This window comes from Pelophylax lessonae, assembly GCF_965119305.1.
Source record: "Pelophylax lessonae genome assembly, chromosome: 2".
Taxonomy (NCBI): Eukaryota; Metazoa; Chordata; class Amphibia; order Anura; family Ranidae; genus Pelophylax; species Pelophylax lessonae.
In genome coordinates, this window is record NC_138769.1 from 688699945 (window position 1) to 688713547 (window position 13603).

A 13603-nucleotide genomic window follows, 5' to 3' on the forward strand; every position below is an offset into this window, starting at 1 on the left:
CTTCTCTCTACCCTCCAATCCCACCCCTCTATTCACTCCACACAATTCTTTTCTACCTACATTGGGAAAGACTGCAAAATATCTAAAATATCTCAGACCAAGCTATAGATTTATCATGCTTTTAGGTAAGTCAACTCTTGTAACCGCTTCAAGTAAGTGCCCCTTAAAAAAGTACAACTTGCACCTTTAGCTAAGCGACAATTTAACTTTAATCAAGAGAAATCCACGTCTATGCAGAACAAGACTTTAAAAGTGATACAAAGCAACTTTCACAAGCTGTATACACTTTTAGATGGACGTAGGCTTTTAAACTCCAGTATAAACAAAATTATATATATATATTACTAAGCACTTTTTTACACGTTATATAACTATTTATACTGAAATCGTTTATTATGATGTATACTTAAATTAATTATTACAAATTTGTCAGAGCAACTGTATTGTTTAAAAGGGATATCACATAGGAGTAGCCATTGATCAGCAGTTTCCTAATTTTAGAATTTGGACATGGTGGGGTTGGTTTACTAAAGCCAAATAGTCTGTTCTCACTTTGCAAGGGACTTTTCGGGAGGGCTTAAGGAGTGAGATAAAGCTCTTCTGATATCCATCATCCAAGTATGTGCAAGCAAAAATGCTGTTTTTTGGTATATCCTTTGTAGGTGATTGGGAATTCTTTGCAAAGTAAAATTTCTTTACAATCACTTAGCTCTGGGGCAAATTTCCTTGCAAAGTGAACAGCCTATTTACCGTTAGTAAATCAACCCTGGTGCTGTTGAGTTTGGAAATGTTTTTTAGGTTTGCTACAGGCTAAAGAGTTTTCCTGGAACCAACTTCTGCTGAGACAGCACTGCAATCAGTCAAACTACCTGCTAATTGGAGAGTCCTAGCTTTGACTTAGCAGTAGGCATGTTGGAAATCTTCAGAGACCAATGTTTCCACACAGAGAGCAATGGTCCTTCTCCTCATCATGCTGGTAGGGGGCAACCTAGCAGTTGGGATTTATAAGTAATTTAATAATCCTGTCCAGCTATTGCTTAGATTAGACTGGTGGACAGGTACGGACTAGAGAAATATACTGGCAAACTGATAATCATTGAATTTCATGATCTTACTACAATACCAATTTTGTAGGAGTTGTTGAATATGTCAATACAGTTTCTGTCCTACCAAAACCATGTCCATACAGCTCAGCTCTGCTTTAGAGATTGGAACCCATTGTTGCAAATATTGTCCATTTGCTGTTTTTCTATAACCCCCCTTAAAGAACACTTTAATCTGCTTTTACACAATATGAGAGAAATGCTTCATGCACAATATAAGAGCACAGTTGTAGTTTTTGCTTACATTAGTGGGTAGTATTATTATATTACCAAATATACACATTAGGCAGCAAGGGTTGATTAGAGTTTAGCTGATTTTTTAAGCATGCACCATCTAAAAAGCAATGTAAGATAAATACACTTTGATAAACTTACCAGTTTCTTCATCAATGCTAAATCTTCCCAGTCCACTGCCATCTCTTATAGAGTACTGTATTTCACCATCACGGCCATTATCTTCATCTCTCGCCAAAACTTGCAAAACACTAGTTCCGATACGTGAATTCTCCTTTACAGATCCTGTTACAGCAAAATCGGTAAAGTAGGGAGTATGCAGATTTTCGTTAACATCCACCACTTCAACCTCCACAAAAGAGACAGATGAAAGAGCGACTGGACGTCCCTTATCCTTAGCCCTTACGGTCAAATTGTAGAACTGTTGCTTTTCATAGTCTAACTCTTTGTTTAAGCGAATAGCACCACTGGTTTTATCAATTTCAAATCTTCCATTGTAGTCATTCACCAATGAGTAACGGACTTGACCCCCGAGGCCAAGGTCAGGGTCTTGCGTCTCAAGCCAAGAGATGACAGTACCAACAGGAAGGTCTTCAAGCACCCGAGCAGTGTAGCTAACAGGGATGAAAACTGGAGAACAATCATTGACATCATCTAAGTAGACCCTTAAAGTAACCACTGAAAAAAGCTGCTGACCATTTTCTGCTTTGTCTCTTGCCTCAATTTTCAATGTGTAGTTGGACATAAGCTCTCTGTCCAGTTGGTCAGCTACATATACTATTCCAGTAGAGCTGTTAATAGCAAATTTTTTTGTGTCTGTTAAAATAGAGTAAGTGACTTCACCGTTTGGACCAAGATCCTTGTCCCTAGCTTCTACCTGAATCAATTCTGTCCCTATGCTTGTGCTCTCTAGGACATTAGCTGAATAACTTTCGTGGAGGAAGATGGGATTGTTATCATTTGCATCATTTACATGGATAGTTAACAATCGCCATGAAGACCTCTGGGGATTGCCTAGGTCATATACTGTAATGTTAAGTAGATATTTATCAGTTGCTTCTCTGTCCATCGGCATTAAAACACTCAGTTGACCCGATTCCAAGTCAATGGTAAAACAGCTATCCATATTGCCATCTGTAATTGTGTAAAGTACCTTTCCATTAAACCCTGAATCTGGATCACTAGCTTTAATCCTAAGGATAGAGGCTCCCACAGAGAGGTCCTCCTTCACTGATACATCCGAAGGAAATGACTTGTCAAACTGGGGTGGCTGTCGGTTTACCGAATAGAAATCAAATAAACCATCTTCGTAATTAATCTTTGCATTAGCTTTAGACTTTTTTAGAAGCTTCTCTGCTAATTTCTGGGCAACCCTTGTTTCTTTGCAATCAAAATACTTTGAAGGTACCTTGCCATGGACAATGGTTATGTTAACGAACATGGGGTCTGCAAAGTATTCCCCATCAGTAGCAGTGATCTTAAGAGCAAAATTACTGTTTCTTAAACCAGAACTAATAAAAGATTTCTTAAGTTGTAAAACCCCAGAATCAGGATTTAAGTAGAAAAATCCAAGCTCATTTCCAGAAATTATCTTATATTTGACAAGTTCTAATTCATCTATATCGATTGCAGAGACTGCTGTGATATGTCCACCAGTTGGAAAGTCATAGGAGATGACTCCTTGACAAGCTACCTTCTCAAATAATGGTTTATTATCATTAACGTTCCCTATATGAATGGTTATGTTCACTTCACTCTCATGGCGATATGGGGAACCCCAATCAGAAGCTCTCACAATGAATCTGTAACTTTCAGGAGAAGACTCAAAGTCGAGAACATCAGAGGAGCTTATAGTTCCCGTAAACTGGTTAATGGCAAAAGGCAAAGAATTCAGACTAGCTATGCTGTAAGTGATATAACCATTTTCTCCTTTATCCATATCAGATGCAGAAACCATCAAAATGCTAGTTCCAATGGGAACACTTTCGTTGACAAATGCCTCATATGAAGTTTGTTGGAACTGTGGAATGTGATCGTTGGCATCTTCTAGCCTGATCATGACTTTCGCCTTACTATCACTGCCTTTTTGTACCACTGTGATTTCATAAGTATCTTTCCCAACCAAATTTAGATGACGAGCTGTGGTGATAAGACCTGTTCTTGCATTAATCTTAAAATATTCAGAATCTTCACTATCAGAAATTTTGTATTCCACAGACATGGTCATGGGCTGCACCTTCACTACTGCGACAACAGCACCAGGGGGTGAGAACTCACTGACAGTTACTTCATAAACATCTTTTTCAAACTCAGCTTTCACCTTTTCCTTTTTAGGGCTAGCAATATGTACATATTTCATCTCAGAAGATCTTTGAGGAGACCCTTTATCTTTCGCCTGAAGTGTCAGATTAACACCATATGGAAAAGTTTCCCAATCAATAGGACTTTTTTGTTTGATTTTATACTCGTTCATCCATTTGCCCTCTTTGACCAAAGAAAACTGTTGCAATGTATCTCCCGCCACTACGGAAACAGACTCAATGTCACCATTTGCACCTTCATCTACGTCATCAACGGTAATTATGGCATAAGAAGGATCCACGTCCAACATGGAAGGAATGTGAGTGACCACAGTGATTGTGGGAGCATGTTCATTAATACGTTCAATGTGAACAAAAAGTTTGGCAGTACTGCTCACGCCATTGTTGCCATATAATTTCATCCCACGATCTACGGCCAACACTTCTAGGTCATATCGGTTTTTCTCATCGTAGTTTAGGCGTCCACTTAACGAAACAACCCCACTAGTGGGATGAACAGAGAATAGATCTACTTTGTTCTTAAAATAGTAATAAAATTCCCCATTGGATCCAATATCGGCATCTGTGGCAGTAACTTGTGCAATGCTAGTCCTTATCGGCGTACTCTCTGCAATTGTGACAGAGTAGGTTGTCGGGGAAAACAGAGGTCTGAGATCATTCATATCCAAGACCTGAATGCTAACTTTTGTCCAAGCCTCTAAGTCTTCTCCTCTAACTGATGCTTTTATTGATAATAAATAGCTATCTTGAATTTCTCTGTTCAGGATGGCAGAATTTCCACCTTTTGTTCGAATCCTTAAAAAACAAAAGTCTCCGATTACAACTTCTTCCGCTTTAAAAAACCCTTCTTCATCTCCAGACATGATCCTATATTTGATGTCCCAGGATAGGTTGGCTAACTTGATTCCAATTTTCGTTTGACTGTTGAGGTACGTCCGGGCAGCAGAATTTTCGTAAACAGTAGCATTGTATGTTGGGTGCGTAAACTGGAAGATCTGTGGTGAGGGTCCCTGGATACCAATGCATAATTTAAAAAATAAATTTAAAAATAAGAAGATCTTATAGGAGGGAGATATCGATGTGTCTCCCAAGATATCCATGGTTATAGCCATTCCATCCTTTTCTTTCTTCCTGGAACAAGAAGATGAAAAATGAACATTAATAACATTTATAAGTTATGTATGTTATATGTACATATATTTATATACACACACACACACACACACACACACATATTTATATAAATATTTATATATATTTATATATTATCTATCTATCTATCTATCTATCTATCTATCTATCTATCTATCTATCTATCTATCTATCTATCTATCTATCTATCTATCTATCTATCTATCTATCTATCTATCTATCTATCTATCTATCTATCTATCTATCTATCTATCTATCTATCTATCTATCTATCTATCTGTACTGAATATATATATTATCATACATTACATATACATATGTATATATTAACAACTTGAGCCCTGAACGATTTTACCCCCTTCATGACCAGGCCATTTTTTTGCTATTCGGCACTGGGCTACTTTAACTGATAATTGCACGGTCATGCAACGCTCTACCCAAACAAAATTGATATCATTTATTTCACACAAATAGAGCTTTCTTGGTATGTGATCACCACTGTTTTTTTTTTTTTTTCTCTTTTTTACATTTTTGTGGTATAAAACAAAAAAGACAGGCATTTAAAAAAAAAAAACAATATTTTTTACTTTCTGCTATAAAAACATATCCAAAAAAAATCTTCATAAATTTTGGCCAAAATGTATTCTGCTACATGCTTTTGATAAAAAAAATTCCAATAAGTGTTGATTTTTTTTTTCTACTACTAATGGCGGCAATCAGCGACTTATACCAGGACTACAATACTGTGGCGGTCAATCTGACACTAACAGACGCTGGGGGGAACTAGCTAACTGCCACTGACATCACCAGTGACATTAATTTAGTGATCAGTGATAATACTATACACTGTACTAATGACACTGGCTGGGAAGGGGTTAACATCTAGGTTGATCAAGGGGATAAAAGTGTGCCTAAAGCCCCGTACACACGTACCGATTGTCGGCCGTAAATATTCGGCCGATGACCGATCGGCCGATTGTAGGCTTGTTAGTATGATGCTTCCGACAGCCGACAGCGCATTTTCGGCCGAACAGAATTTGTCCTGTAGACTTTTAAATTTTTGTTGTCCGTCACCAGAACGGCCGATTGTTCCTCAGTCAGTACAGATTTCGGCCGACAGACAGCAGATTAGCAAGACTGGGCATGCTCAGAAAAGAAAAAAGACAAGGAAAGTTAACCATCACATGACATCACTTCTGCAGTCGGCTGTTGTTGGCCGACAAAATTTGTGTGCAGTCTTTTGCAGTTTTCAACAGACACGACAGCCCTGGACAAAAGACGGGCGATCGTTCGGCCGACATTCGGTACGTGTGTACGGGGCTTAACTATGTGTAATGTGTGTAAAGTGTGCTGATTTTACGAAGTGATCTCTAAGTTTCTCATCCCTGCTTTGCAGAGTTGAGAAACACAGAGATAGTTCCCTCTGTACAGAGCTGTGTTGAATGTCAACACAGAGCTCTAGGCTGTGAATCCAGGTCCTGGCTGTGAATCATTGGCTGGAACTTGCTGACAGGCTCAAGCTGTGTATGATCACAACGGTAGCCAGACGGGGGGGGTGTCTGGATTTAGGGCGTTATGTGCATGCCCTAAACCCAGAAGTAGGAAGCGACATACATGTATGCCACTTTGCCTACAGGCTCTATTCACCCACAGTACTTTGTGGGTGGGCGGTCGGCGAGTGGTTACCATACATTACATAGACATTTGTATGCATCATGTCCACATATTACAATTGCATATACAACCACATACATTAAATGACAAATATTGCATTTAATGATTTTGTTATTTTACTATTAAAATTTTTGTTGGCCAACACCAGAACGGCCGATTGTTCGCCAGTCAGTACAGATTTCGGCCGACAGACAGGAGATTAGCAAGACTGAGCATGCTCAGAAAAGAAAAAAGACAAGGAAAGTTAACCATCACATGACATCACTTCTGCAGTCGGCTGTTGTTGGCCGACAAAATTAGTGTGCAGCCTTTTGCACTTTTCAACAGACACGACAGCCCTGGACAAAAGACAGCCGATCATTCGGCCGACGATCGGTACGTGTGTACGGGGCTTAAGGCCCTGTTTACACCTGAGCGTATTTCAGCTCATAAAACGCTCATCTCTGAAGTCTCAAAACGCCCAACAAGGAAAATCCCATTCGTTTCAATGGCCCCTGTTCACATATGAGCGTTTTGTCACCTGAAGCGAAATGCCTGAAGCGCAAAAAAGTACATGAGCTTCTTTTTTGGCAGATTGCAGGCGTTTTCGGTAGATGTCAATGCCTGCCTCCAAACACCTGCAAAAAACGCCTGAAAAACTCCCCAAAAAATGCCTGAAAACGATACCCTCAGGTGTGAATGGAGCCTCAGGTGTTTTGCTTCAGGTGACAAAATGCTCATATGGGAACAAGGGCCATTGAAATGAATGGAATTTTGCTTGTTGGGCGTTTTGAGACTTCAGAGATTAGCGTTTTACAAGCTGAAAAAAGTTGCACAAATTTTGTTTTGATACGCTGAATGTATTTATTTTGCCTATTTACATTGAATGTTCAGTTGGATTTTGAATTGTATGTAAAGCATTTTTTTTTCTTTTAGAGTATCAGAAGGATTAAGATCCCTGTAGGTTTTTTTTTTCTTTTTTTGCTGCCGGTGTCCCTCTGGGACATTTCCCTACACTTTCTGTCCCAGAGACAAATCCAGAAGAAGAGAAGATCTCTTGAAAGCCATGGGATATCCCATCCCAGTTACCACCAGAACAAATGTCCCTATTGCCCTATTGGAAGATTTCCCCTCACTTTCTGTTAAATCCCATCATTTCCTTTACCCCCCTTCCCCACCAGGGATCTACATAGTAACAGATACCTGACACGTTTTCTAACCCTTCAACATTGGATCCAAAGCTTATAAACAAGGTTTTGTCTTTACATTCAATTAACAGCAACAGACAAAAATCAGATCCAGATAGAACAGGGATCCTCAAACTACGGCAGCTGTTGCAGAACTACACACCCCATGAGGCATTGTAAAACTCTGACATTCACAGACATGACCAGGCATGATGGGATTTGTAGTTCCCTGAGATAGGGCTATGCTGTGTGGCAGAGCTAGGTAGATCTCAGATCTGCATGGGCAAAAATACAACACCTCTCTTATATGTCTTCCATCTGTGTATTTATCTATTTGCTGGCTTTAACAAAGCAACAATAAATATATATTAATATAATTAATGGAAAAAATAAATAAAAATAAAGCTTTATTTTGAAAAATCAGGGACATCTGATAGATTTTACAAAGCTTTTACAAGAAAAGAAAATAGAATGGAACCTTTGTGAGGATAAGTTAGGTTATACAAGAAATACGCTTCTGACTTTTGGGTGGGTTGACAAAAGGATGCATTCAAATCCATCGCTTGTAACAAACATTTCATTAAAGAGGACCTTCACCCTCTTCACCCACTTTCCATTAAATTACTTCCCTCCCTGCTACTTTCACACAGTCACAGAGCGCGTTCGTTTTTTTTTAAATACTGGATTCTCGCCTATGAAAGAGTGACATATCCCCCCCGCTGCCTCCTAGGATACTCATTTTACACATCACAGGAGGCTGTGGGGCAATCCATTGCATATGCGTCATAATATTACTTAAGGGGGCTGGCTGTGCATGTGCGTCATCAGGGGGCTGGCTGTGCATGTGCGTCATCAGGGGGGGCTGGCTGTGCATGTGCTTCATCAGGGGGGCTGGCTGTGCATGTGCTTCATCAGGGGACTGGTTGTGCATGTGCATCATCGGGGGGCTGGCTGTGCATGTGCATCATCGGGGGGCTGGCTGTGCATGTGCATCATCAGGGGTTGGCTGTGAATGTACGCCATCAAGGGGCTGGCTGTGCATAATTAGGGGGCTGGCTGTGCATGTGCCTCATCAGGGGGCTGGCTGTGAATGTACGTCATCAAGGGGCTGGTTGTGCATGTGCATCATAATATGACTTCAGGGTGCTGGCTGTGCATGTGCATGATCAGGGGGCTGGCTGTGCATGTACGCCATCAGGGGGCTGGCTGTGCATGTACGTCATCATGGGGCTGGCTGTGCATGTGCGTCATCAGGGGGCTGGCTGTGCATGTGCGTCATCAAGGGGCTGGCTGTGCATGTGCTTCATCAGGGGGCTGGCTGTGCATGTACGTCATCAGGGGGCTGGCTGTGCATGTGCCTCATCAGGGGGCTGGCTGTGCATGTGCGTCATGAGGGGGCTAGCTGTGCATGTGTGTCATCAGGGGGGCTCGCTGTGCAAGTGTGTCATCAGGGGGCTGGCTGTGCATGTACGTCATCAGGGGGCTGGCTGTGCATGTACGTCATCAGGGGGCTGGCTGTGCATGTGCTTCATCAGGGGGCTGGCTGTGCATGTATGTCATCAGGGGGCTGGCTGTGCATGTACGTCATCAGGGGGCTGGCTGTGCATGTACGTCATCAGGGGGCTGGCTGTGCATGTGCGTCATCAGGGGGGGCTGGCTGTGCATGTGCGTCATCAGGGGGGGCTGGCTGTGCATGTGCCTCATCAGGGGGCTGGCTGTGAATGTACGTCATCAAGGGGCTGGTTGTGCATGTGCATCATAATATGACTTCAGGGTGCTGGCTGTGCATGTGCATGATCAGGGGGCTGGCTGTGCATGTACGCCATCAGGGGGCTGGCTGTGCATGTACGTCATCAGGGGGCTGGCTGTGCATGTGCATCATCAGGGGGCTGGCTGTTCATGTGCATTATCAGGGGGCTGGCTGTGCATGTGCCTCATCAGGGGGCTGGCTGTGCATGTGCGTCATGAGGGGGCTAGCTGTGCATGTGTGTCATCAGGGGGGCTGGCTGTGCAAGTGTGTCATCAGGGGGCTGGCTGTGCATGTACGTCATCAGGGGACTTGCTGCAAGAACCAGGTAGAGACAGCCAGCTCCTGATGATATCATAGAAAAAGATAGGAAAAATAAAGGTCAAAACTGTAGTGGGGTTCTCCAGCAGCCTAAAAAAGCGGACTATAGCGGCCATGAGAGACAAAATTGCTCATATAATAATGAATGCAGTCACATATATAGGCAAAGATGAATATAGTCCAGTATAAATGAAATTAGATTAGCCTAATGCCTGTAAGTTCAACGCGTTTTGCCAGGTATTTGGCTTCTTCAGGACCCAGACAAGGAGCAAGCAAGCTACATGAAACAACACATGTATTAATATATGAAATAATGAGACATTTGTCAGTATTTCAAAATGTAAAAAAATAAATATACAAAAATAAAGATAGCAACGTGGTAATTAGTGTACAGCAGCAGAATGGTGGATCACTACAGAATGATGCTGGATTTGCTGAAAGTGTGAGTATGTTAGTCATAATTAACCCAAGTGAAAACAGAGAAGTGCCAATTAACAAAAAAACAAAAACACATTAATATTTATAGATAAAAAACAACAGAGGTTGTTGAACCAGGTAATATCTGATTGCTTCTGGGGGGTTGAGGCCCCATTCACACTTGCAGATGGGGCCTATGCAATTTCATGCGGGGGTCAGATTCCCATTGCTTTCAATGGGGCATCCTCCTGCATCTAATCACCGAGAACTCCTGCTGGGTCTCCTGCATATAACTGCAATTGTGAATGGGGCCCAAGAAGGAATTTATTTTTCCCCTACTGGAGTAAATTGGATTATACTTTTATATGTTTTTGTTTGCCTTCCTCTGGATCAACTGTGGGTATAGGATTTTGTATATGGAGTTTTTCTATTTATTTATTTTCTATTTTTTTCCTTCCTGTGCATCAACTGCAGGCATAGGATTCTGTATATGGTGGTTTTCTACATATTAATTTCATTTCTTTTTTTTGTTTGTTTTGCCTTTATCTTGATCAAATGTGTGTATGCGATTTTCTAAACGAAGATTTTCTATTTATTCACTCTATTTTTTTTATTTTTTCTATTGGTTGTACTAGACTTTAATCTGACTAACTATGTAACTATGAAGTGGCGAAGAAGATCCTTTTCAAGAACACTCCAGCCTGAACACTGTCTCTGCTGCAACAATTACACTACATTACGACTACAGTGATGATGATTAACACAACGACACGCAGCTCATGAACTGCATTGTATACGGTCTTAGTTAGCCAAAGCTGCAAATTCTATATGAGGGCTTTATAATGGAGGAAACTAGTGTCTTTTTTTTTCTTTTCTTTTCTTTTTTTTTTTACTTCTCTCTCACTTTGTTTTCTTTGTCTTTCAGTGCATTCTGGCCTATTCAACTGAAAAACAAACCAATTTAAAATGCAATTAGTGTCCTCAATGAGTGCATTTAAGGCTTATAATGATGCTAAGTGCATTACTTAGCTAGAGATGCACTCAGTGCCAAACATCATGCTGGTACTTCTTTATGTGAGTTGCTGGTATTTATTGAAAATCGCAGAAGCAAAAAAGATGACAAGGCATGGAAGGGGAAAAAAAACTGTCAATACATTCAGTACAAATTACCAAAGAGTGTGTTGGATAGGCTGGAACAGGTTTTCTCAACCAGGGTTCCTCTAGAGCAGGGATCTCCAAACTACGGCCCTCCAGCTGTTGCGGAACTTAACATCCCATGAGGCATTGTAAAACTCTTACCAGACATGACTAGGCATGATGGGAATTGTAGTTCCTGAACAACTGGAGGGCCATAGTTTGGAGACCCCTGCTCTAGAGGCTGCTAGGGGTTCCTTAACCTCCCTGGCGGTCTGATTATGTCCAGAGTTCTGTGCTAAAAGCGGTACATTCTTTTGCATGGAAATCTGTTGTTTTATATTTAAAAACTCCCTTCCCCTGCGATCCCCCACCGTCCTCCCCCGGCATCCTCCCCCGCCGTCCTCCCGCTGTCCTCCCAGCCAATGCCGGCACCTGTCTTCCAGTTCCCTTCCCTGCGAGCATTGCGAAGCTGGGGGGTGAAGCCGGCGGCAATTTAAAAAATGTAAATACACCAAATTACATGATACAAAGCTGTGATCCTAACGGATTACACTGTATCATGCCATTTCACCACAGGATTTCACCTGGTGACGTTTCCAGTGCCCTGCCTGTGCTTTTCCAGTTCTTTGTGCCTGGAAAATTTTGAACGACCATGGCGTCCAAAAAGCGTTCTTTTTGCGTAAAAGCGCTTTTAGCGGTCACTGTTTTCCAGTTCGTCTAAAAGCGATTTTGCGCAAAAAGAATGCTTTTTGGACGCCTTGGTCGTTCAAAATTTTCCAGGCACAAAGCACTGGAAAAGCACAGGCAGGGCACCAGAAAAGTCACCAGGTGAAATCCCGTGGTGAAATGGCATGATACAGTGTAATCCGGATCACAGCTTTGTATCATGTCATTTAGTGTATTTACATTTTTGAAATTGCCGCCGGGTTCCAACCCCCTGTTATGTGAAATAGCCTTTGAAGTGTATCTAATATGGTGCCCAGATAGTTGGGCCATAAAACTACCAAGAGTTTGACACGATTGAACATTTATATACACACATACATTCATCCATCAAACGTTAAAAGAGGAAGAGAAGGTTTTGATTCCAGGAGAAGGTCAGTTGGGAGCTAAGCTGTGATCAGTTTTGGAGGACTAACATATGCTCTAATGCCCACCTTGGTGAACCCTGACAAGTGTTGTCTCCTTTCCACTGAGAACTTCACTGTGGTCTGTCCTCAATATACGCATTGCACTAATCATTGGGAGGGGGCGCTTAAGCTCCTTAACAGGAGCTACCTCACCCCATAAAGATTGGTGAAAATGTTGAAGGATTCTTCGGACTCCTGTTGGTGGGAATGCAGAGCCAGGGGTACTATAATACACATGTTTTGGGAGTGTAGACGATTGAGGAGCTACTGGGTGGCAATCTACGCTTTGGCGGCCTCAGTTACGGGTCTGACACTCCCGCTGTCACCTTCATTGGCACTGCTAAATTTGGGTATCTGTGCTAATCCTGAAAGAGCATAGATGTATTATTTTACATATATTAATGGCGGCCAGAGTGAATTTATCGGCAGCGTGGAAATCAACCAAAATCCCTACTGTTTATGTTGTTATCAACCGAGTAAAGGTAATCCACTCATATGAAAAACACTTTGCTAGCTTGGGAGACACTCTCCCAGCCTTCCAGCAGCAGTGGAGGGGTTGGCAGACGAAATACCCTAGTTGAGCGAGAACATATTTGATTATGATTATGATATGTATTTACTGATTGTTGACTAAACACCGGAGGCAATGTTCGTTTGGACTGTCCAGTTGATGGTCTATTAGTTCTAAATTTGACTGTTATCATCTTTCTCATTATTATAACGTACCTCAAGTACCTGAACTGCCTTATATACTGTGGACTGTGAGAGATGGGAGAGAAATGTGTTGATCTATGGTTTGAGGGGGGGACCGTTGAATATTTGAGGGGGGGGGGGGTTGGGGGCGGGCTGGGGGGTTAAGGCACAGTATGTTCCCAGTGGGGTGCCGGGCCTCGTGGGCGCCCGCCTCGGCCTTTATTGGCGCCCTAGCCATGGAATCGTGGTGTGATCTTGGAGTCCCTCCCTACGCTCCACTAGGGTCTCGAGGTAATCTGTACAATTTATGGTTTATGCTATCATTACCATGTTTAAATGTTCTGATCTTTGTACATACTGACAGAATATATGTGTTGTATGTTGAAAAATTTTAATAAAAAAAAACTATTGAAAAGAAAAAAGACACAAGTCCATCTGGCTCAACCAATAAAAAACAAAAAAAAAAAAAAAACAGTAATGAAAACCCAACATACAATACCATATAAAC

At 41.7% G+C, this 13603-nt stretch overlaps 1 protein-coding gene across 4 annotated transcripts in view; it reads right to left on the minus strand.

The window, feature by feature from the left end:
* FAT3 (FAT atypical cadherin 3) overlaps nucleotides 1-13603 on the minus strand; it is a 1063130-nt gene that overhangs the window by 592653 nt on the left and 456874 nt on the right. For all 4 annotated transcript variants that reach the window (XM_082246652.1, XM_082246650.1, XM_082246651.1 and 1 more), the window contains exon 4: nucleotides 1479-4789. In XM_082246652.1, coding sequence (XP_082102778.1) covers nucleotides 1479-4770 — 3292 coding nt within the window. In that variant the 5' untranslated portion in view covers nucleotides 4771-4789. The remainder of the gene's footprint in view (nucleotides 1-1478; nucleotides 4790-13603) is intronic.